This window comes from Orcinus orca, chromosome 12, assembly GCF_937001465.1.
Source record: "Orcinus orca chromosome 12, mOrcOrc1.1, whole genome shotgun sequence".
Taxonomy (NCBI): domain Eukaryota; kingdom Metazoa; phylum Chordata; class Mammalia; order Artiodactyla; family Delphinidae; genus Orcinus; species Orcinus orca.
This window is the reverse complement of record NC_064570.1, coordinates 26,081,098-26,107,195: the sequence shown is the minus strand read 5'-3', so window position 1 is coordinate 26,107,195 and position 26,098 is coordinate 26,081,098. Positions and strand designations below refer to the sequence as shown.

Here is a 26,098-nt window from a genome sequence, read left to right as displayed (position 1 = left end):
TAAAAAGAACAGGTACTCTGTTTACATTTGGTGGTAATACCTATCACCTTCCTTATGAAGAGTGGTAACTATCACCTTATCCTTGGCTATATCCATTATTTTCATATTTTTGCTTTTTCCCATTCTAATGTCTACAGTTTTCATTTGCCTTAAAAATTTACTTCTTATAATTTTCCTACAATAGAGATTAGATTCTGTAAAGGATATGGATTTTTATGGGATGTTATGTGTACTCCTATACCAGTTTAAAAAGCAATTCATAAGACATTGCTTATGAGTATACCCCAAATGAGTATACTAGTACCTTTTTCCCAGTAATAAACCAGCAACGCGTTTCCATTTGCACTTTTAAATGAGGAGAAATATTTTTTCCATGGCTTAATTTACTCACGTAATTTGTATTTAACATTTTTTTTTAGTCAGTTAATTCACTTTTGAGTCTTAAAATTCCTATCCTCTTAGTAATTCCCAAGAACTTTTCTGTGGTATATAAACGCTTGGTTTGCCTCTGGTTGGGGATTCTCTCTTCACGCCACATGCTACTTAGCTCTTCCTCACCCACTCCTGTGGTTTTGACCACCATCTTTATGCTAGAGACTCCCCATGCTACACCCTCTACAGCTAAATCTCTGCTTCTCCCACCAAACAGCTTGGGACACACAGCTTGTGTGTTCTGCACACTGATTGCTAAATATTAAGATACAGATATAAAAGGACCATTTTTAAAGACTAGGCTATTTTTAGGACTATTTTAAAGATCAGAGATGAATAATTAGAAAATGATTCTGTAACATTAATGGATGGAAACAAGCAAATGAATAAAAAATATTCTAGTTAACCCTGAATAAATGAATACCAAAATGAACTTTGAAGTTACTTTATTATAAAAAAATCCTTAAATGCAATGTTCCATAAAAAATATATACATGTTTTTATTTACACACTCTATTAACACTACTGATTTCAATTCAATTTTAAGGACAATTTTGAAAAGCATTCATGTTTTTTCTGAAAGTATTAGGAAAGACTATATACATAAACTTCCAAAAACAAATACCATGCTGAGGCACAGAAAGGAAAAAATCCATTTTCTCTCTTGAAGTGGTTACAAAAGACCCTGGGCATAACACCTACCATTATAGGAAGCAGGGTTATTAGAGACCGTTCACTGTTACTGTTCACAAATCTAGATGGAAAGGTTCACATGTGACAGTGGTTTTTGTTTTTTATTAAAGACTCTGCAGTTTTCCGACCAAAAGTGACAGTGTCAAACAGGCTCTTTACACTTTTATCTAAACCATGACACTCCACTTGATTAATACCAAGAAGACACAATTTCTGAAATCATGATCTTTTCATGAAATCAAAGCAGAAAAACTGTTCAGGAAAAGCAGATCCTTCCAAGTTGGTGACCTTGGTTGATCTTATGAAAACTCTCTGGAATCTGCTGTAGGTCTATAACCAATCAAGGACTCTTTACCACCTTCATCTACAAGCAGATCCACTAACACATGGGGTTTGTCATAACCAAAGGAGGTGGTGGTGTTTCTCAGCGTTATGGACTCTCGTCCTTCTGTCTTTATTTCAGTTTTATTACTTGGGGGAAATTCTGAGTCAGAGCAGTTTTCTGATACCACAAGGCCACTATCAGAACCATTTCTGGAGTGATACACATTTAAAGTGATGTTGCAGGTTTCAGACTGGTTACTGCTTGCATGGATAGAATTTTCTCCCTTTACTGGGGTCAGAGAGCTACCAGGGGCCAAGTCAGAAATATTTTCTTCAGTCATCACCACTTCTGTTTCACTAGAAAGGTCTTCTCCATGCTCTGCTTTTCCTGGACTGTCCTCAGTATGCACGCTTGAAATTGTCCCTGGAGAGAGCTGCTCACTTCCTGCGGCAATTGGTTGGTAGGTGATGGGCGATATATATTTTGATTCAGATTTTGTCTCTGAAGAGGCACTTTTTACCACAGACAGCTAGGGGAAGAGAAATCAGTGATTAAAAATAATAAATTATTAAACTTAAGTGCTCATCCTCAAAAGAAAAATGGTCTAATGGTAATGGTTAACTAAATATACAACTGAATGGCATATTTAGGATAACAGTGTAATAGAATCTGATAGTTGCCTTTTCTTTCTTTTTAATGGAAATATATTAAGATCAAAAACAATATTTCAGAATTTTTAGAAAGTCACTATCTCACCAACCTATGTTGCTTTTTGTGTACTACCTTCGACACGTATGCATGTTACATTTGTAATGGGAGTACAGCTACTTATTTTATGTAGTATTTCATCATTTGTCTTCATAATTCTAATCTTCATGGGCTCAGTAATTTTACACTGATGGTTAAATAATTTCTCTAATACTAAGTATTAAGGTGTTCCAATTTTCACCATTTATAGAACATGCTGAAGTTAATATTTCTATACATCTTTATTATTTATGAAATTATCTTTTAAGAATTCTTAAGAGAGGAATTACTAAATCTAAGAGTGTGGCATGTTTAGGATGCTACTACTCTGTACACCCACTGTATGCTTACCCTCCCCTCAGGGCTATAATTACTTTTTGCCAGCATATACCAGTTTTATTACAAGGTACTAATGGATATTCAGGTTTATTTTTCCTTCTCTAGCGGGTGTAAAATAGCACGCTGCAAGGTTGGTTCGTGCTTAACTACTAGTAGTAAGAACATTATAATTCATAGGTGAATTGTCTACTAACTGTTGATAGTTCTTAACCCCGCTACTTAAAGATAATGTTTCCATAACACATTTAAATATGCCCTTTGCATATCACAGATATTTTGCCTGTCATATTTGATTTAAATAGTTATCATTCTGATACTTTTAAATGTTCTTTTCATCAGACAAAGACTTTTTTTTTTTTTTTTTTTTTTGCGGTACGCTGGCTTCTCACTGTTGTGGCCTCTCCCATTGTGGAGCACAGGCTCCGGACGCGCAGGCTCAGCGGCCATGGCTCACGGGCCCAGCCGCACCACGGCATGTGGGATCTTCCCGGCGGCATGTGGGATCTTCCCGGATCAGGGCACGAACCCGTATCCCCTGCATCGGCAGGCAGACTCTCAACCACTGCGCCACCAGGGAAGCCCCAGACAAAGACTTTTAAATGTTAGGCATTAAAATGTCACACTTCTCGTTTAGACTCACTGTTGGGTCATCTTTCCTTCTACCCTCTAACCACCATGAAGAGTTTCTGTATTTACAGATTTTCAAAAGCCACGCTTTCCTGACACTGGGCCTTAGCACACACTGTCCCTTAGTACCTGGGTAAACTCCTATCTGTCCCTCAAGACTGTTCAGGCATCACTGTCTCTGGAAAAGCCATGACTAACCCTACCCTGCAAAAGTACAAGAAAAGAAGTCCTCACTGGCATGTACATAAACGTCTGTCTTTGAACCTATCACACTGGACAACCACTGAATACTTATCATTTTTCCCACTAGACTTTAAGCTCCTTAGCACTGTCTCACTGTGCCTTTGCCCCATGCATAAAAAAGCATAGTGCATAGTAAAAAATATGTGGCTTTGGATGTGTGGAAGACTGAGTTATTTATGATAGGTGACATGCTGAACATCATTCTACTTTAAAAAACAAATTTTAAGAATTATCGAAAATTTCAAATTAACATTTTAGTGTACATTTGACCCTTGAGCAATACAAGGGTTAAGGGCACTGAGCGCCTCTGGAGTCAAAAAATCCACATATGACTTTTGACTCTCCAAAAACTTTACTAATAGCCTGCTGTTGGCCAGAAGCCTTACCAATAACATAAATGGTCAATTCACACATATTCTGCATCTTATATTTATATCTACATCTATTTTATACATTCATAACATACCTAACTTTTTCTTAATTTTTTCAGTATTTCTCAACTATGTGGTTTGTCTGAGAGTTTTTTCAAATTCTCACAAATCTCAAAAAATTTCCAGCATATTCATTGAAAAAAATTCAAGTATAAGTGGACCCACACAGTTCAAATCTGTGTTGTTCAAGGGCCAACTGTATACAATTAAAGAAAAAATATTTAAATATATTACCAAGGATTTGGGTAACATGATGTTTTCCCTCTTAAATGGATTCATCTTCTTAACAAGACAACATACAACTACCAGGGCAAGTACTAGAAAGAGTAGTAAAGCAGCAACAATTGGAATCCAAACAGGATCTAAGAAAAGGGAAAAACCACAAATTAGAATTACAATGGAACACTGCTATATCCATCAGATAGTTATAAAGTCTTAGTGCTATTCTTCAACAGATTTACATATCAGGTAATTAATATGGTCACAGTTTTAAAGAACACTGACACAGAAGTCAGGAGAGATGAGTAAAAAATTACATACCTGTCCTAGATATCAACATGATTCTTCCCAGCTTTGAGATCCTAAACTTTCTGTGACTACACTGTCATGATATGATGTGGCTAAAATAACTTTTTCATAACAATTTCCTTACAGCCCCAAATACAGAGTGTTTCTAGAGTTACGCTTTTCTCTCAGTTGAAGAGGCAAAAGAAAAAAATTTTAAATATATCTCTTTAGAAATAAATTCTGGCAATGTCTCTAACTCTTAAAATAATGTCGTCCCACCCTTCTGAATTCTTAAATTGTTATTTAAAGATTACAAAAACTTATAAAAATACACAGGTGTGTACACACACACACACACACACACACACACACACAGGAAAGTTGAACAGGAATGAAGTCCCCCGAATGAAAACCAGATACAACGAATAATATAAAATTGGGAAGATCTGTTTAAGAGCACAAACATCTATAATCACGGTTGTATATTTTTCTCTAATGCTGCTTTTTATTTTCACAGCACAATCTTCAAGATTTTTTTTCCATAGTCTTCTCTTCCAAATTAACAGTACTTGGGACTTCCCTGGCGGTCCAGTGGTTAAGACTCCGCACTTCCACTGCAGAGGCGTGAGGCACGGGTTCGATCCCTGGTCGGGGAACTAAGATCCCATATGCCGTGTGGTACAGCCAAAAAAAAAAAAAACAACAAACAAACAAATCCAAAACCAAACAAACAAACCAAACAAACAAATTAACAGTACTCTACATATTGTGGTGGTGTTTGCCCTCCTTCATAGCATTTTATTACCTTTAATTTCTATTCTAATAATGACTCTGGAAGTTACTCAAATAAATGCCTCTATCAATCACACCTGTTACAGGAGGTGAAAAAAATTATTACAATAGGAAAAGATAAAATAACTCCATAAGAAACACTGGCACGTTGCTTAGAAGCACTGAGCAGGCAGGTAGGGGATGCTGCTTATGAGCCACGATGGTGCCATCGTGTGGACACAGTATCAGCCCAGTTTGTAACTCAGGATTTTTTTTTTAAATAAATCTAGGGCATTTATATTATTTCAAATTTTATGCATTGATGAGGATTTTCTTCCTCCAAATAGTATAACACAAACTGGTATTAAATGCACTGCATTATTTTGAGTCACCTATTTGAAACCCTCATATAATGGCCTAAAAGTTTTTAGTATTAATTTTAGGTGTTTGGTCTGATTCTTCAGCCTAGATTTCCATTCTTCAAAAAGAAATTTGTACTGTGTTATTTTTTTAACCTAGAATATATGTTCTAAAAAATTTGTACTGTGTTATTTTTTTAACCTAGAATATATGTTCTAAAAACATCTGAACAATCAAAACAATTATATATACACCCAAAGACAATCACCAAAGCATGATTTATCAGCGAAAAATCTGCAAGTAATCAAAAGTCCAAAAATTGAGGAACATTAAATATGATCTTCATAATAAAATGTTCTAGAGATATTAAAAATAATATTAATAAAGTATGTAAAATAACATGGAAAAATATTTATAGCATATGCTTAGGGCAGTATACAAAGTTACATATACTACATAATATGATCAAGGCTACATAGCAAAAGAAAAAACAGGATGGAAAAAAACCACCAAACTGTGAGTAACTGAGTGTTTGTAACTTAGAACTACAGATAATTTTGTTTCCTTATAAATTATCTATAATGAACATTTAAATTTTGTACCATGAAAAAAAAGTCTAAATTTTTGTTAGGTACCTGCCAAATAAGAATGCCAGTTCTGAAGTTCTATCATATGTATCCCCCTCACACACACAGGAAATAATAAAATAAAAATAATGATTTTAAAATGTGTTATAAAATTGACGTACAATCCATCATTTAAACCAATCTATATTTATTTTTGGATGTTCATTTCCAATGCTTGTCCAGTTCACATATCACACAATTTTAGTCAATGAACATTGCGGCTTTTAGTTTTTAAACTTACTGTCCCCATAAAGAACATTTTAATGGATATATAACATCTTGTTATATTGGAGTAATAAACTAACTTATATTATTATGCATGATCCTGAAATGCAGACATTTATGCACATGGCTTTATGTTTTTGTTATATTTTTTCTTTCCTGGGTCAAAAGGTCATCACATGGCTTTCTAAATTGGTTGCTTTGTATCTCTTAATGCCTGAAAAATGGCCTTATTTTTAATTTAGAACTTCTCTGAAGAACGGAACTACTGAGTATTTTTTAAAAGAGCAGAGGTTTATTGAAATTACAAATTGCCTCTTTTTACATTACCCTATTTTAGTGATCACTCACTACATTTAGGAAAAAATGGCAAGAACTTACCTTCTGTGCTGTTATTATCAGAAACGGTAATACAAAGTTCTTCCGACTTCTCAGTTGTAACAGCCCACGTTTCTGAGACTCCTTCTGCTGAAACGCAGTACTCAGAATTCAGCGAGGACACAGGAATACTTAAGAAGCACTGAGTCTCATTACAATCATCTTCCTTCTTTATGTACATTTTATTTGTGGTCTGGAAAGAGGAAAAAAAACAATGAAAATGCATGACTCCTTTTAATTTGAAAAGAAAATATCATTCAATATGATGAATGTTGGGAACATGTCTGAAAATAGTGTTGATATCAAACAATAAGTCAATTTGTTACTTCAACATGGCATGGTGCTATATATCCATTAAAATGTTCTTTATAGAGATAATAAATTTAAAAATTAAAATAGAGATTATGAATTTAAAACTCAAATAGCAGTAATGTTCACTCTTAGTTGTCAAACCAACAAATGTTCAATAGTCCTATTCCTCTAGTGCTAGAAACTTAGCTGGTGAGAGAGAAAAGCATCTATCTCATGGTAAGAATAACACAGGTATTATACAAAGGCTGTAGGATCTCTTGGCAGTGACACAGAAGGGATTGAAGCAATCTCTGGGAGTTGATCATTCATTCAACCAGCCACACTGCATGGATCACTGTGCTAGGGCCTGAGAACACAAAGGTAGGGCAGTGGTGTCTGACCTCAAATAACTTATGATAGAGTGTGGAAGAGAGATAAGAAAGAAATGTAAGAGAGTCACAAGTACTCCTAGGGGACCACTCTATGGAACAAGGAACAACCAGACCACAGAAGAGGAAACAGTCCACCTTGTCAGAAAAGATTTCGAAGGAGAGATGATATGCCAGCTGAATACTGAAGAACGGGCAGAAATTTTCCAAAGTAGAAAAGGTGGAGAAGGGCATTCTGTGAAAGAGCAGTGTACCTTCAGGCAACTAAGAACAGGAAGCAGTTCACCAAAGCACAAACGAAAATGAATTGGAAGGAACGGGAGACAGGTAGCTGGAAATGATGCAAGAGGCCAAATCATGAAGGCCTTGCAGGCCGTGCCATGGAAGAGGATCTAGATATTATTTTGTAGCCGATGGGGATTTGTTAAAGAGTTTTAAGCAGTGAAGTAATATGGTCAGATCTGCACTTTAGAAAGACAACTCAGCTAGCAACCAAAGTGATGTTTTAAAACCTAAATCAGATGTCATTTTTCTGCTTAAATCTTTCCAGAGGCACAATGTCTCACTGAGAATAAGAGTCCAATCCCTCCAAAGCCCTTAGAGAAGTGGCCCCCAGTGAACTCTCTGACCTCATCTGCCCCCACGCTCTAGCCAGCCTTGCTGCTCCCTTCACATGCCTGGTGCTATAGCCAGGCTCTGCCTGACACACTCTTCCCACATACATCCACAGAGTTCACCTCCTAACCTCCTCCAGCCCTGGCTCCAGTTAACACTTCCCAGTGAGGCCTGGCCGGCCTGCTGAAAACCACTACTGCCCAGCGCTCTTCTCTGCTGTGTTGTTCTCCACAGTACTCATCACTGGAGTTCTTTTGTCTGTACTGTTCACGGCTATCTCCTGGTGCCTAGAAGGCACCAGGCGTGTGCTTAACAAATATTGTTAAATAAAGGAGTGGCAGTGCTGTGGAGAATGGATGGAACAGAAAAAGTCTAGTCAAAGTGTGGTCTGCACACCAGTGCTAGAATGTAATCATGTCACACAGTAGTACTGTTGGTGTTTTCTTTCAAAAACAAAGATTCCAATTAGAGCTTCATATTATTTCATATCACTACAAAACTACCAATGAGGAAGAAAAGATTAAAATTATCCTCATCTTACCAGTGGAGAAATGGAAAAACACAGGTTAATATCCTAGATTAGGACCATGCTATTAAAAGAGGCAAAGAAAAACTTAAAATGTTTTCACATGGCCAGTGTTAAAGATCAACGCCAGTACTGACTCCCTGCAGCAGCATTCATATATTTCTTTTTTCTTAGTAAAACTTACGATCCATGAGTCTTGCCTGAATATTCATGAACATTCCACTTTCATTACACCACATATGGAAACAACTTATGCCAGCAACAGAAAAATTTCCATTTTGAAAAAGATGAAATAGAAACATACTTCACTTCCATTTATTCTCACAAACACATTGTACGTGAATGTATAGCAAGTATTTTCATCATCGTATATGGCTTCGGGTTCGTTTTCATTTACAGTAATTAGAGGGTGAAATATATCAACAATGATTTGGTCTTCCTTCTTTGTGATAACCAGTTTAGGTGGTCCAATTTTCCCTGAGGGGACAAAAAAGAAGTAGAATTTGTACCAGCCTTGGAACTTCACAGTGTATTACATATCACTACCAAAACTCAATCAACCTACTCTTTTTGTTCTTGTTGTTCTAAAGCAGGACCACATTTAAATCATTCCACAGATACCTAGAAGATATTTTAACTGTCCTTAGTGAATCTTGGTAAAAAGCCTTGACATAGTAGAAGCTCTATGAAGTTAGTTTTCCTTTATCTTTGCTTCTGTAGATTAAAAAACATTAAACAGAAAACAGAAAATGTTCTCTAAAAATCGTTTCAGAAAAGGCATTTTAGTTATCTTTGAATCCTCACTGAAACTCTTTGTATTTCCAATGCCTACGGATACCTGTAATGAGGCTCTATAAAAGTTTGCTAAATACATTCAATTTTTATTATGAAAATCAGAACTAGATATTCACTGATTCCACAAATATTTACTATATGTCTTTGACGTCTGGAACCTTGTAGGTGAACCATTTACCTATTCTTCACGTATTTATTGCACACCTACTGTGCGCCAGGCAGGTCTGTCTTTACTCACCAATGTATCCTCAGGAACTAGCATACCTTCTGGCACATAGTATGCCCTTGAAAAATCTGTGTGGGAAAAGTCTGACATACAGATGGTATAATTGTCAGGTGACAAAAGCATGGACTCTGGGGAATAAAACTACTTCAAGGGCAAGTAGAGGAGGGGCCTGTAGAAGAGGAAAAGTAGGCATGATCCAAAAAGAAGGAGCAGAACCAAGGTGGGGGCTGAAGCTGAACTAGGATGAAGGCGATTATGGAACTCTAAAATTTTTAATGTATTAAATTGGTATTAAAATTCCCAAAGGCCTTGAGGAGTTAAGGTAGAGGGGAAGACAGAGAGCAGCTCTCACAGTCCTAGTGAACGCGACTAAGGGAGGAGTGACAGAGGACAGAGAGAGGAAGGGGTGCAGAGTCCAGACCCACACTTGCATGGGATGGAAGTGTCACAGCTTAGAAGGGGCAAAGTGAGGGGAGCCTCTTAACCCTATTTTGTGGGGCTTGGGAGAAGAGAAGACAGGAACTCCCTAAATTCCTCCAAATGTTTCTGGGGCATTCTGATAATTTTTAGCAACTGCTTATAAAAGCAAATATATACAGAAGACATGCATAAGATTGAAATTTAGACATGTATACATTCCACTCACCTTCTTTGCATAAAATAAATTCTCTTGACTGTGCATAGACTGATTCCTCTTGTCCAAGCCTGGCTTTAACTCTAGCCCAGAGAGGACTTGATGGGTCATCAATTATGGAAAAGATATTACAAGAATGATGGGAGGTATTGCAGGCATCAATCCATTGCCCGTCCCTAAAATGAAGAAAAAGAAACACAAAGGTAATTTTTATTGTTAATACATAAACTTGAACCATCTCTGTCTGTGCTTTGCTTTCCATTCATAGCATGGAGCTGGTAGAAAGAGTTGAGTAAGAATAGGGTGGAGAAGCTAGACAAAGTAGGAAACCTTTACTCTTTGGTTAGAAGGTCTATAGTAAATTCATTTACAATAAAGAGGCTCAATTCAAAATAAGACCTGTACAAACCACATTCCACATGTAATTTTTAAAAATCTGTTCTTTAAACAAATCGATTTCATTGAGTCATTACTTAATTACAGAATCCAACATATTACAATCACTCCTAACACTTGTCAAAAAAATTTTTTAAATTTTTCTTTCTATTCAACAGTACATACACTATAGGAAGTAAGAGGACTTCACTGTTTTTAATACAGAACTGTCACCTTTATTTGTCATGCCATAAAATGTCAGAAGTTAGGGATACTCCTCTACTTCAATTCTGACAGGAAGAAGAACTAAATGGCAGGAAGTATTCTGAAAAGAACTAATTTGCATCCTTAATTTGCATTACTTCTGGAAGTCTATAAGCCGTTCAGGAAGTTGTGCCACATGGGGAGGAACAATGATGGAAGGAAACAGTCATGAAACGTGCAAGGACCTAGGCAAGAACAGAATGAAAAAGATAAAAGAGTGACACTCACCTATAGGTCATCACCTGTACGGTAAACACAGGGCTCCGTGGCATAACTGGGTAATCCCAAAACAGAACAGTATTCAAGTTATAGGCCTCGATTGTAAGATTGGTTGGTGTTGGCACTGTAAGATGGATGGATGTCAGAAACTAACATTAACATTAGAAAACCTCAATATAAGAAGCCAAATTAGCCAAGTAAGTACTTGAAGAAAAGAATTCACTGGAACAGATAATAAATTTATTTAAATTAAGGTATTTCTAAAAATTAATTTCATTAAAAAATGTATAGAAGTGTTTGAATTCATTTTAAATTACTGAAACAACATTGTAATGCAAGGGGAACACAAATATAGTATGAACAATAAATTCCTAGAATGTTTGAGGAGTTTTTATAAATAACTGCACTGCCTGTTGCAATAATAATCCTCAACTCATTTAATCACTAGAATTTTCTATATTTGATACCACAGACTGTATTCAATGTCTAGAGAAGAACTGGCTACAAGAGGGATGGTCAATTTCACTCTAAAATACTACCTGGGCTCTCAACCCTCCACCCAGGACTATTACACACTTTTACTACCTTTTCTCTAGCACAGGAATAGATGCCTAGCGATTGCCTGACGGAGCCATCAAGCATTCCAGTTTCATCAACATTTTGCTCTCTGAGGTGTGCAGGGCTTTTTTCAAAACATACTCTATATTTCTTCCTGCTTTTGCTCTTCTAAACCAATTAAGAAAATGTTTGTTGAGAAGACATGAAAGTGTCACACAAGAGAACAGGCAGAAGTCATTTTACCATCTTATAATCAAACACTACCATCACCATAGTCTAGTTACTAAAAGCAGCTATTTTTTTCCCCTGCTCAGTGTAAAAGGTTATTGTCCAGCACCCCTTAAAAAATTGAACACACACACACATCTCCTCCCTTCCTCTCTCTCTCCCTCTTTCTTTCCCTCCTTTCCTTCCCTTCTTCACAAATGAACATGAAGGTATAGACAGAGTTCGCAATATGACCTGGAATTTAAGCTTATTCAATCCGATCTATCTGGAAAACGCCACTAAACATGATGTGCTTATACAAATAAAATAAATAAATGAATAGCAATGTGGTCAGGTACAGTGGCTTCCAAACATAACTTATCATCCTAAAAAATTCAAAGAGAGCCAAAAGTTTATACTTTTTTAAAGTATCCCAGATGATAATGATGATCACTTATGTTTACACTTAGTAGACTGCTCTAATAAGAAAAATATTCCCTGGGTTGGCTATTAAGAAATCTGGGTTCTTTCCTTGCTATACTACTAAAGAGTTACTTCAGAATTCCTCACCTGTCAAGTAAGGTGTTAATTTCACACACATAGGCTATTTCCTTACTGTTGAAGAAAACACCTACTATATTTTTCCCAAAGTAAAAATTCCAATATTTGAACCCGAACTGGTACATTGTCTTAATTTACAACTATTTAGCACCTGTATTATCGTTTCAAAGCAGAACATGGATCAAGAGTTATATGGACTAAAGGACAATTAGATTCTACTGCCATTTTTTTCCTTTTTTCTGATTATTTTTTCCTTTACGTCAGTGGTTTTCCACAAGGGGTGATTTTGTCCCCCATGGACATCTGGCACTGTTGGAGACATTTCTGGTTCTCCTAACTGGGTGTTAGTGGTGGGGTGCTACTGGCATCTAAAGGATAGAGACTAGGGATCCTGCTGATATCCGATAATGCACAGGATAGCTTTCCACATTCTGGCAGTCCAAAATGCCACGAGTGCCAAACACTGAGAAACCCTGCTTTATTATAATTTCAGGAATCTTTTTTATTTAGGAGGAAAAACTAATTTAAAAACAGAATGCAATAAGAAATCATCTCACACCAGTCAGAATGGCCATCACCAAAAAATCTACAAACAATAAATGCTGGAGAGGGTGTGGAGAAAGGGGAAGCTTCTTGCACTGTTGGTGAGAATGTAAATGGGTGCAGCCACTGTGGAGGACAGTAAGAAGATTCCTCAAAAAACTAAAAACAGAGCTACCATATGACCCAACAATTCCACTCCTCGGTATATATCTGAAGAAAATGAAAACACTAACTTGAAAAGATACATGCACCCCAATGTTCATAGCATCATTATTTACAATAGCCAAGATATGGAAGTAACTCATGTGCCCATCAGTGGATAAATGGATAAAGAAGATATGGTGTATATAGACACAATGGAATACTACTCAGTCATAAAAAGAATGAATGAAATCTTGCCATTTGCAACAACATGGATGGACCTAGACGGTATTATACTTAGTGAAATGAGTCATAGAAAGACAAATACTGTATGTTATCACTTATATGTGCAATCTAAAAACAAATGGCAGACTATAACAAAAGAGAAACAGGCTCGTAGATATAGAGAACAAACCAGTGATTACCAGCGGGGCGGGGGGTGGGGCAAGATAGGAGTAGGGGATTAAGAGGCATAAACTATGTCTAAAATAAGTAAGCTACAAGAATATACTGTACAACACAAGGAAGATAGCCAATATTCTATAATAACTTTAAATGGAGTATAATCTATAAAAATACTGAATCACTATGTTATACACTTGACGCTAATATATTGTAAATTATACTTCAATAAAATAAATAAATAAATAGATAAATAAAACAGAATTTTTTTGATAAACCAGTACATTTTATGTTTCCCGCTCAGCGAATAGCTTTGGTTACTGTTGAAATGTCTAACTTCCGTATGACTCACCAAAGCAGCAAAATGATTTGTGCCTAAAGGTTGAGATTATGAAGTTGGAAGGATGTCTCAGATTCAAGTACTCAGTAAGCACAACATGCCCTTTGATCTGCAGCCAGTGATCAGATATCTACCATTTTTCTACTTACTCTTTCTTTCTGGAATACTGTTGATGGCTGCTGGTACTTATCATCTTTGGTTCTCTAAGCAATTTCCTTGCAGTTGAGTCAGGAAGCACTGGTCTTGCCAGATTTAGCCCTGGTTTTGGTGGAGTTCCCATGGCCATACACAGCAGGGTAGACTAAGGTCTCCTTAACAGGGTTCCTTTTTCTATGGTGTGTTCACACCTCAACTTCAGAACAACCATCTCAAACAGCTTACATTCTATGGTTGAGGAGGAAATTAAGGCACCCCTCTCCAGGTTCAATTCAACATTGATATCAAATAATAATCACACATACAAATATAATTTTGCAACTAGATAAGAAAGAGAGGTACCTGATGTTAAGCAAACTCATAATGAATCAGAACTTCCCTCAGAAGCCATTTCTTAATTTTAGCATCTTTTGCTTCTCTCATGGCTGAGAATTTACAAACCGTCAGGTCCTGGTTTCTTTTTGTTTAACAGTCCTTCCCTCGATTACTCTCTCTAATCTTATATTTTACAAGAAACAAGAAGAAACCACGTGGCACCTGCAATCTGCTTGGAAACCTCCTTCACTAGGCCACTGGGCTCACCAGGTACATTTCCTACTTTCCCTGCTACTGAAGGTGATGGTGTTGCTAAGCTTCCTGCCACTGTGTAACAAGGATCCTCTTTCTCATTTCCAGTGAAGTTCTTCACTTCCTTTTAAGCCCCCTTTAAAAAAGTTATTCCCAATAGGAATGACATTTTAACTGTATGTACTCAATCTGAGATTAATTTCTGCATTTGAGGAAAAGGCATATAGAAATCAATCTGTATTCTAGAATATCAAATAAAGTGCATTTAAATTTAAGAGGTTACTGAATCATACATTATAAAATACAAACAGCAATAGACTTGTGCTACATTAGATTAGTTTTTCGTGTGAGTCAGGTGATATTTCCCATAATTTAAGTAAAAGCTTGACATGGTTAGACTAGGATAAGGACTTAAACCATAGCTTCCAAAGCAATCAAGACAGGTGGTAGGAGAAGAGGTTTCAACGGAACTAGCAAACAGAAATTACTACTAGATTATAGGAGAAACTTTTGAATATTGACACCAAAGGATGTAACCTGTGGTTTTAACGCTACCAGAAGAGAAACCATGCGGTTATTAGACATCTGCCTTTGTCATCTTTGCTAAAATCTCATGATAAATTGACATGAGTAACTCGTTTTCTTAAGTTTCAGAATTTTATAACCTAAAGTTTACATGGCTTCATATTCAGATAAATAATTGAGGCTTACAGCAAACTTCTATTCATAAAAAATTTACCCTATGTCAATAAAAATATATGTAGAAATAGTGTGTGGGGTTAAAGGAAAGATTCTACTAGAGGATTTCATGAAGTAGAATTTCCCTAGCTCTTAAAATGCCGACAGTTTTCTGTAACACATGTTGTTTTTGGAAATGGGTTCAGAGTTATTTGGAGCATTGTATCTGCATCCTATCCAGAGTGAACTTTAGCTCTTTTAAGATCTGCTTCCCAGAACTCCTCTAGGAACTAGCAGCTGAGGATTAAACAAAACCAAACAAAGGAGAGAAGAATCACTTTTCACAACATTCTAAGTACAATGCAGACAAAAAGGAGAGTTCTGGTTACAACTAACTGTTTCCTGGTGATAAATATGAAAAAAGACCAAGGCAGAGAACAGAAAAGACATATGAAGATCAGCAAGTGGTGAAGCAGTGCCGCTAGATGCGGCACTGGAAATGTCACGGAAGCCCCCGAACCAGCAGCCAGAACAGCTCTGCAGTAATTACTGGGGAAGGCAGCAGAAGGGGAAGCAAACAGCTACAGACATCTCCAGGTTTCCTCTGCATGGACAGTGACAGAAGCATGGGCTGCCTCCTGTGCTCCATCCCATAACCACCAAAAGTGTCTGTGCCTCTACTGGAAGAGGCACAGCCTCAGTAGTTCACCGATTTTTACATAATAGCATTCGAAGACTAAATAAAAGATGCGTGCATCTAAGGCCAAACAGAGCTCTGTACTCTGTAGACACCATGTGACTATGTGCTCACCAACCTCTCTATGGGAAGGACAAACTGAGAAGCATGAAGAAGTAAGGATACACGGGCCAGTAATTAAATCGTTTTGGAGGATTCTAGGTCATCTGACACTACAACTCAAAAACAAACACTCTAAATTAAAGCACCCAGACCCTTTACTGAATGAGCAACTCTCAGAGAAAAGAGCTAACAACTTCCTCGTGTTAAAGATGAGGGGCCATGGACGTTTTCACAAAGGTCTCTTCTTATACTGCAAAATGAGAAATGGCATGAGAAATCCAGGCAGAAAAAGTGAAAAACATCAAATCCGGACTTTGGCATCTTTTTCAGATATATTTATGATTATGATCTATCTACTGAATGGTTTTATAGTGCTGATAAAATAACTTTTTCTTAATGCTTTCCAACTTTTTCTCTTAGCAAGTAGCAGCGTCCTCTAGATTTAAGATGAATAAAGACATTTAAGAATTCTTGCACATGGTGTTTCAAGCATTCATAGAAGTTTTAAAACTGAAACATATCAATATTTGGGGGCTTTGAAATGAATCATATCCATCACTTTGTGAAACTAATGGAAAAACAGTCCTTTTTCTACTTCCTTCTGTTATTTCCTTGTACCTTCCGAAAAAGAGTACCAGAACTAAGGGTTCAAGTGAGGACATCTAAAATATTTCAGGACCATCTCACCTTCCATATGATAGCTCCTTAGCCGGGTCAAGACCCCTAGTATCCCTGCAGTCTTCTCTTCCTCCTGTCTGTCTTCACGTTTTACCATTCACTCTCTCTTTCTTAAATGTGGGCCCAGAAGTAATGCACCTGATGTGAATGAAATACTTTTACTCCTTTTTTTTTATTTTTAAAGAGATGGGCATATCAAAGAGTGGCTTACGCTGAACCCGTAATTAACTAAAATCCCCCCAGATCTTTCACTCAAATTACCAAGTTAGGGCTTATCCAAAAAACTTCTCCCCAGCCACTTTCCTGATCTGAAATGCAGGGTTCTATTATTGTTCCTGTTGATTCAATTTCATCTAGTTGGGTTGCTTGGCATACCAATAAATTCTAATTGAACCAGATCCACCCAGTCCCTGAGAGAAGTCATTTCTCAAGACTAATTCCCTTTTGGACTAATTCATTCTAAGTTGAGAAATAGTTTAGGAACTGAAAAAACTAAAGAGGTCTTTTCAGTCTATGAAGAACAGGAAATAGGTGGAAGGAGTCAGCTGCTGAGCTTACTTTAAATTTTTCATATTGATCTGGATGAGTTTTTTTTTTTTTTTTTTTTGCGGTATGCGGGCCTCTCACTGTTGTGGCCTCTCTCGTTGTGGAGTACAGGCTCCGGACACACAGGCTCAGCGGCCATGGCTCACGGGCCTGGCCGCTCCGCGGCATGTGGGATCTTCCCAGACCGGGGCACGAACCCGTGTCCCCTGCATCGCAGGTGGACTCTCAGCCACTGCGCCACCAGGGAAGGCCTGGATGAGTTTTTTTAAAAGCTGACACAATTTCTCATTCATAACTAAATCAATTTAATATTTAAAAATATATTTGTGAAAATAATGATGCACATAATTGAATGATAGTCACCAACATATATTAAACATTTACTACATGACAAGCTACGAGCTCAACTTTGTTACGCATTATCTCAGTTAAGCACCAAAACCATCCTAGGAGGGAGGTAATATTTATCAAAAAGAGAAAAAAGGCTTAGAGAAGCTACTTAAAGACTTGACAGTGTGTAAAGTTTTGTTGTTTTTAATTAACAAAAGCTGCTTAAGCATCATTTCTATGATAGTTTAATAAAAGATGGGGAAAATAAGCTCCATATATAAATAGGAACTGGAGATAACTGTTTTCTGATGACATCACAAGCATTTGCTTCAAGTAATTTTGCCTGATTTATCATATCATCACAATCACATGACGGCACTGCAAAGTCTGAACAATGTATTAAATTAAATTATTTATTTAGAATGGACATGATTGAAATGGATATCTATTGAATAGTATTGGGATAATCTAAAATACACTCCCTTAATAAGAAAATTATAAGTAAACTCATTCCTTCTTGTCAGGAACTCTCTTAATTCTGGTACGTCTTTCATTCTGATTCTTTGTCCAATTAAAATGGAACCATAAATTATCCATTTAGCTTATACAAAAATTGCGCTATTACTGTCAAATTGTATAAGACAGCTCTTTAAAGGGGTTATTTTTCTCTTCAATTCTTTAGGGTTTCTTTTATATAGAAGCAAAAGGTGGATCTTTCAAAAATCCATACAAACCATGAATCAGAATAAAATGAAAAAACTATTATTAATACCCTCTTCAATAAATATAATTGAAATGCACTGATTTAAGTATTTTGAATCTCTGAAAAACATACAGATTCCAAAGAAAATAATGAAAAATTTCAACACACCCAGAGCATTACCTAAAGTTAGAGAATGAAGAGTTGATAAGCAAGTGGAGAAGGCGAGTTAAGAGCCCCACTGCTGTGCTAAACCAGTATGCTCTTCAGATGATACCCAGAGTGGAAGAACAAACGGGAAGAAGGTGGCTGACACCTGTGTTTATAAAATGCTGGAGTACAGAAGCCACAGAAGATCTTCCTGTGGGGGGAAGGCAGGCAATCCTACTCCCAGGGCCGGCTTCAAGGACATACGAATTGTGTAGTCACGAGGGGCCCCATGCTCAGGAGGGCTCTGTACTCAGAAGGAAGGGCCGTGCACTTGGTTTAATGCTCTGCCCTAGCCAGGAACTTCGGTCACCCTCTTCCTCTCTTCCCACATCCAGTGAATCACCAAGTTATGCTGAGTCTGTCTTCTAATTTCTTCTTCTCCATTTAAACTGCCTCCTCCCAGACTTAAGCAGCAGTCTCCTAAGTGACCTCCCTCCTTTGAGTCTACCGCCAAACTATTTTGTAAGATGAATGGTCTTTCTAAATTGCCTATCTGATCCTGCATGAAATATTTATCTCCTTAAAATAACCCCACGGCTGTCCACTGACTTGAGCAAGGGAGAGCGAGCCTATTATTTTGTTGGCTCAGTACCTGTACTTCCTTCAGGAACATTATTGCTCTTCTCCTGGGAAGTCTCCTACTGCCACCACCTGTAACAATATCCTTCCCATGCAAGCTGGCGTCTGACCCAAGCTAGGCAAATCAGAGCCTTCTTCCAGGATCTTGTTATGGTGGAGGAAGCTGCAAGATGTCAAAACCCAAAAGCTGTCAACATCCATGATTCCTGCCAAATCGAGAAGACTGCCAACACTGAGTCAGCAGTAAGAAATGGAGGGTCTGGGCACTTTTGAGTTCCAGGTTCAACTTCCTGAGGCCCAGCTGGCATCTGTACCTTTCTGTTCAACTCTCACTTGGATTCTCTGAGCCAATAAATTCCTTTTTTTGTCTGTGTGAGCCAAAGCTGTGTTTCTGTCCTTTGCTGTTACACATGACAAGGCACTTCATTAACTGGTTCCCACCTCTCCACATATCCTTTCTCCCCTTATATCCTCACACACGTACTGTACAATAAAATGCTTAAATTATTCCACTAGTTCAACCTGCTGTTTCACAGCCCTTCCTCTGCACACACAAGTCTCTCTCCACCTCCAGTTCCAACTCTGGGGTCATCTTCTTTGTAAAGTCTTTTCTGATTCCCCTGCTCAGAGGCAGACACCCATATCTTGCTTTCCAGTAACCTATGTGTAAGTTCAATATCTTATCACAAAGGATTGCAACTGCCCTTGTGGATGGCTAACGCCCTAGGTAATGGCAGAGTGCAGAGTCAAGAACTTGGACTCTGGAACCCAACTGCCAAGCCCCCCAGTGAATAGCAGCAACTTGGTTAGACCTCTCTGTGCCTCAGTTTCTCATCCAAATTGGAGATACAACAGCACCTACTTTATAGGACTTGTGGGAAATGGTGTGATAAGAACTTAAAATAGTGCCTGATAACTGTTAGCTATAAAATCACGATCCTTGAAGGCAGAAACTAAATAACTCCCATTTTTGTATTCCCAACACCTGGCACAATTTCTTTTTCAAGGAATGACATTTGTTTGCTTGAGTTCTAAACGGCAAGCCAAAGGAGAGCTGGATATGAATGGTGCACATCTAACAAGTGTCACTGAGGAAGTCATAACACAGAGGTGCAGACCCAGAGTTTGCCAAGGGTAAAGGAGCCTGGGTCTCCCTGACCCCTTCCAGGCAGCTGCTACCTGCCTGCACAGAGGAGACACTCAAGACTGTCCGGTTTTCTGAAAATCTAGGTGCATCCCTTTTGCAGAAAAACTACTGATTTCACTGGAGCTCTTAATTATCATTATACCTAGCTTTAGAAAAAACATGTTCTTATGTTTCCTGGGAAACATCAAAAAGCAGGCGGAGATAAACGAGGAACTAGGCTATGCAAAGAGACCTTACTGTCTGACAAATGGGCTCATGAGTGCACGCACTGGACCACCTCCAGACTTACACGTAAGAGGCGGTTACTGCCTTTTCATAATTCTCAGCTGGCGAAAGAACTTCTAAGGATTCGGGGCCTACCTTACGAATATTTAAGTCATGAGCTGTGGCCACAGTGTACAACTGCTGACCAGAGAACTCACTTATTTAAAAATTAAGAGAACGTGTTTTGTTGTTTTGGTAACCACGGAAGGGGCCGGAGAAAGCGAAGGGAAGGCTGCAAACTGCGGAAACCCTGCGTCGCCTTCCCGGTGGCCGCCCCCTTAGGACCCGAAGCCACCGGGCATCAAGGACAAATGCGAGAGTCGAGGACAAATGCGGACGCGGCTCCTCAGCGCGGGGGAGGGTTCCTGGCCGGTGGGGTTCCCTCTCTCCCCTCCCGTCCCCACCCGGTCGCGGCGCTGCCGCGAGCGACAATACCTGAGGACAGCTTCTGATCCGCGGCGCCCATCTCAGCCCAGCTTCCGGCCTGCACGGTAAGGACGAGGAGAAGGAAGAGACCCATGTTGCTCCGGACCGACTCCGGTGCTGCCCAGAACTGCGGGAGGCCCCCGGCGCGGCCCTCGGGCCTAGGCTGGCGTCATTTCCTCCACCGCAGACCATCCCGCCAGCGGGAGGCGGAGCGTGGACGGGAAAGTGGGGCGCGAACAGCAAAGCCGCCACCAGGACTGGCAGGCCGGCCTGGACGGGAGGCGGGGCCAGAGTGGGGGAGGCGGGCCCGGGGCGTGAGGGCGGGGCCCGGGGCGCGGAGGCGGGGCCGGGGCGTGGAGTTAGGCCTGAGCGTGGTAGTTAGGACGTGCGGGGCGGCTGAGGTGCGCGGGGTGGCGGAGGTGCCCGGGGAAGCGGGGCCTGGGAGGGGAGGAGGACTACAACGCGAAGGCCGCCTCTGTGGTAGCTCGGCGTTAGGGGCACGACAGTCTGTGGTCGCGACCTTGGCTCGCAGGTTTGTGAGTAACTTGGGTCCAAAGGTCATGTTCTTTAAGCTTTGCATGACCTTCCGTGATGCATCTTCCTCTTTTTGCAGTGTTCTGGACTTGCAGAACTTTGCCCTAGGCCACAACCCAGCACAATGCTTACTTTATCTTATATAAGACTTCGGCATCAATGCGGCATCAATGCGTCTGGGAACTTAGATTTTAGGGCAGAAATAGCCCTTACATGCCTTCTCTAATCCCTGCATTTGTAGCTGAGGAGCCCGAAGCTTCGCGGGTGAAATGGTTTGTGCAAACTTGCATAGCCCAAATTGAATTGGCTCGGCCATGAACTACTTTATTCTTGGAGGGAAAATAACTTGCATTACCTTTTCAGCAATTAAATATCAAATAGCGATTTATTAAGCAGCCTCTCATCATGAGATCTTTCCTCTCTGACCACATCTCCTATTACTCTGCATCATCTCACCTATTCTACTCGAGGCGCATTGGCCTCTGCCCTTACTAGAACACTCCAGGCTTGTGCTCAGGTGTGCACATGGCTAACTACTGAACCTACTTCAAGTCTCTGCTTATTATGGCCTTCTGCAAAAATTTGAAATTGCAGCCCACCTTCCCATCCTCTTTACACTGCCCTACTGTTTATTTCGTGGCACTTAACCTTCCCTCACACTCTATGATATGCATATTGATTTTATTTTTCTCCCCCTTCTAGAATGTAAGCTTTGTAGGGCTGAAATCTTTGGCACTCATTAAGTATTTGTTGGATGAAAGAAGGCATGATTACACTAGCATTAAGTAAAAATTTTAGAGAAAAACCTTATGAAGATGCTGTACAAACTAGAGGCTTTATTTATATTATTTATATGAATAAATATTTATTTGTATGAATAAATATTAATTTTACTTATATGAATAAATCCCTTAGCTCAGTATTTCTGAAAATCAATGTGAACCACCTGGGTTCTTGTTAAAATGCAGTTTGGATTTAGTTGTTCTGATTCAGGTTGGGCCTTGAGGGTGCATTTGTAACAAAATTCACAAAGAGTGTCAATGCCACTGTCACTAAGGCCACACTTTGCATAGTAAGGCTTTAACTCAACTAGACTAAGTTTTGGGAAATATTTCATTTCATGTATTTGTGATGTCCGCTCTCTTAGTCTGTTTGGGTTGCTATAACAAAATACCACAAACTCAGTAGCTTATAGACAACGGAATTGTATTTCTCACAGTCTGGAGACTAGAAGTCTGAGAACAGAGAGCCAGCATGGTCGGGTGAGGGCTACTCTTCTGGCTAGCAAGCTTCTAGTTATTTCCTGGCATGACAGAAGAAGGAAGGATCTCTCTTTTATAAAGCACTAATCCCATTCATGAGGGTTCCACTCTCATGATTCAAGCACCTCCCAAAGGCCACACCACCTAATATCATCACCTTTGGGAGTTAGAATTTCAACATATGAATTTTGGAGGCACACAAACATTCAGATCATAGCACTCACTATATAAAAGTCACCTTCTAATCATTGCAAGGATAAGTAAGAAATGATCATTGCTGTTTGGGAGTTTATGGAGCATAACATTCAAATCAATTGAATATAATATTCAGTTTAGTTCAGTAAATATCTTCGTAGCAGACATCACAGGTTGGGTTACCCACGAAGTAGACTCTTGGGGGAGATTGATGTGCAAGACATGCTCTTGTATGCTCTTGGGATCGATTCCTGTGAAAGGGAGGTGGAGGGAACAGGATTGAGCAGAAGATGATCTATAATGCTATCCTAACAAAGGCCTCAGCTGACCCCTTGGAGCCAGGATGGCCTTCTAGAGGTATCTTTGAATTGGCATGAGTGGCTTTACCTTCAACTCCCAGCATTGATTAGTCATTGGATACAAACCACCCAGAGAGGGGACATGATTTGGGGTTGCCTGTTTCTTTAAGTAAGGCATTCTCCAAAGAGTACTGGCAGCCTAGGCTGTCTGCCAGTAGCACTCCCAGCAGCAGGGCAAGGATGGAGCTAAATCTCCTAGTCCTGGGCAGAGCTTCACAATCAGCGTCCATTGGCGGCACTGTGCTAGTCACTTGGAGACTAAAGATATTTATTAATTCACTAAATATTATTGAGTGCCACTGTGTGTATCCAACACTGCTCCACACTGAGGTGTAGACCTCAGCAAGACCAACATGGCCCCTGCCCTAATGGAGCTTACAGTCTACTGAGGGATTAAGCAGATGTTAATCAAGCTATTATAAGTACTGAACTTATAACTACTATCAAGGAGAGTCATGGATTTACAGGAGCATAAACAGGAACTTAGTCTAAGTTTTAAGGCAATTCTTTCTTTAGGCGGTTACAATTACGTTAGGACCTGAAGGATAAAAGAGGATTAGCCTGAATAAAGCTGGGGGAAGGGAGAATCACAGAGAGGTAAGAGGAAGATCAGTAAAATAATTTAAAAATCCAATAAATAAATCTTATATAGTCACACAGAAGGCGAATGAACAGTGCCAGTTCCCTTGGTAAACATCTAATGCCTAATGGCCAGAGAGTATCCAAGTATACGTTGGTCCCCACTATATCCTCTGGTGAGTTTTTAAATCCAAAAAAACCCAGTGTGGGCTATGGGGTGGGTAAATCCAGGGCCAAGTGTAAAGAGAAGTGCTGCTCAGGAGCAAAGCTGCATTCTGTAGGCCACGTTCAACATGGCCTAGAGGAAGTTAAATAAAGGCCAAATAAAATAATTTAAGAAATTAAAACTATGTTGTAATAAGAACAGAGACTGGGTGTACAGCACAAACCACACTTTGACTCCTGGCCCCGAGCATTTCCTTCCCTTTTTCTCTAGAGCAGAAATGTCTGCCGCTTTCCCTGTAAAGGAAACAGATTGAAAAGTTTGTGGCTAAAGCATTTATTTTTTCTTTTTAAAATAAATTTTTTTATTTTTATTTTTGGCTGTGTTGGGTCTTTGTTGCTGTGCACGGGCTTTCTCTAGTTGCAGCGAGCGGGACTACTCTTCATCGTGGTGCGTGGGCTTCTCATTGCGGTGGCTTCTCTTGTTGCGGAGCACGGGCTCTAGGCACGTGGGCTTCAGTAGTTGTGGCACGCGGGCTCAGTAGTTGTTGCATGCAAGCTCTAGAGCACAGGCTCAGTAGTTGTGGCGCATGGGCTTAGTTGCTTCGCAGCATGTGGGATCTTCCCGGGCCAGGGCTCGAACCTGTGTCCCCTGCATTGGCAGGCGGATTCTTAACCACTGCGCCACCAGGGAAGCCCCTTGGCTAAAGCATTTAGTTCTGAATTCTGATTGTTCTATAAATTAAAGCCGATACTCCCCTACCTTCTCACACTCTACCCTTGCCTCCACACTGCCCCCTATTTAACTATGTTTTAGCCATTATGTATCCACAAACACATAAGCACTGAAATTGTGGTGATTATTGCAAAGAGAAGAGCAGGATTATTGGAGCATACATTCTCTCTCTCTTCCACTAGAAAGTAAGCTCCTTATTTTCTTCACTGCCATATCCCCTGCACCAGGGTAAGTGCCTATAATTCCATTAATATTTATTGAATAAATGTATGAATGGACAAAGCAAGCTTGTGAACAAAGCAAGCTTGTGGGAATGTAGCAGGTAGAGTTAAACTTATGGCCGATCAAGCTATAATTGAATCACTGATGAGAATTCAGCCATGTTTGGATATCATACTGGTACCAAACCAAGTACTATCTGTTCTTGCCCTGCACACAGCCCCCTTTTGAGGAGAGCTCTCATGCTGACGTCTGATCATATCAGATCAAACCCCTGACTCAAAGGCAGTTATCCATAGACTGCAGAGTCTTCTAGTAGATGGCTTGTTTTGGAGCACTGCCTAAGATCAATGCCACATGCTAGATTATGACTGTGGCAGGCATTGTTCATTGACTGACTGCTAATAACCTTTCTCCTTGCTTCCTTCCCACTATAGAGTCTATAAAGTCTCAATAGTCACTTTCCCAAGCTTCATGGCAGCTGCATAGTCATATGACATAGTTCCGGTCAACAGGGCGTAAGCAGAAGTCTGTGAGCACGTGTGTGTGTGTGTGTGAGAGAGAGAGAGAGAGAGAGAGAGAGAGAGAGAGATGCAACAAGAGAGCTTGCTGGCTTTGACCCTTCTCTAATCTTCCTGCCTTAAAAGTAGGCACATGATGCCTGGATCTGCAGCTGCTATCTTGCAACCATGAGGAAACACGATTAAGGATGAAAAACCAACAGCTAAAAATGGAAGAATAGAAAAATAGAAAACCTGAGATACTGAAGTTAGCATTGAGCAGCTGAACCAATATCTGCAATCACCTACCTCTGGACTCTTGTCATAGGAGGAAAAATAAAGCCCTATTGATTCAAGCCATTGCCAGTTTGGTTTTCTGTTAATTAAGTTGACATTTTTTCACACTCAATGTCAGACCAACCTAAAGAAATTCTCTTTCAGAGAGCTGGGATGTAAACCTCAATGGAAGGAAGGTAGGCTGAGGGGGGCAGGGAGGGGGAGGGAAGAAAGAAAAAAGAAGAAACAAGAAACTCAGGAACAGAACGTAGAACACTAGAATAGTAGGCAAAGAAGATCCCTTGTTGAGGGGAGAACAAGAGGCCCAAGTCTTGGAGCTGCAGCAGCAGCCAGAGGCTTCAGAGCACTGCTGTGTACCCTGAAGAGTGCTCCCCCAGTGTGCTCCCTA

The 26,098-nt window shown here is 39.5% G+C and overlaps 1 protein-coding gene and 1 long non-coding RNA gene across 2 annotated transcripts; one reads left to right on the top strand and one right to left on the bottom strand.

Moving 5' to 3' along the window:
- Positions 1-861: 861 nt before the first annotated feature.
- Positions 862-21,081, bottom strand: IFNGR1 (interferon gamma receptor 1). The gene is made up of 7 exons (XM_004263778.4): positions 20,877-21,081; positions 11,045-11,159; positions 10,190-10,353; positions 8,827-8,999; positions 6,705-6,894; positions 4,072-4,199; positions 862-1,979 (listed from the first exon to the last, which is right to left on the bottom strand). The coding sequence occupies exons 1-7, from the start codon at positions 20,959-20,961 to the stop codon at positions 1,425-1,427; spliced, it is 1,410 nt and encodes a 469-aa protein (XP_004263826.1). The 5' UTR covers positions 20,962-21,081; the 3' UTR covers positions 862-1,424.
- On the top strand, positions 20,472-25,769 carry LOC117196744 (uncharacterized). The gene is made up of 2 exons (XR_004477071.2): positions 20,472-20,932; positions 25,561-25,769. It is a non-coding gene; the product is annotated as an uncharacterized LOC117196744 (long non-coding RNA).
- Positions 25,770-26,098: the final 329 nt, after the last annotated feature.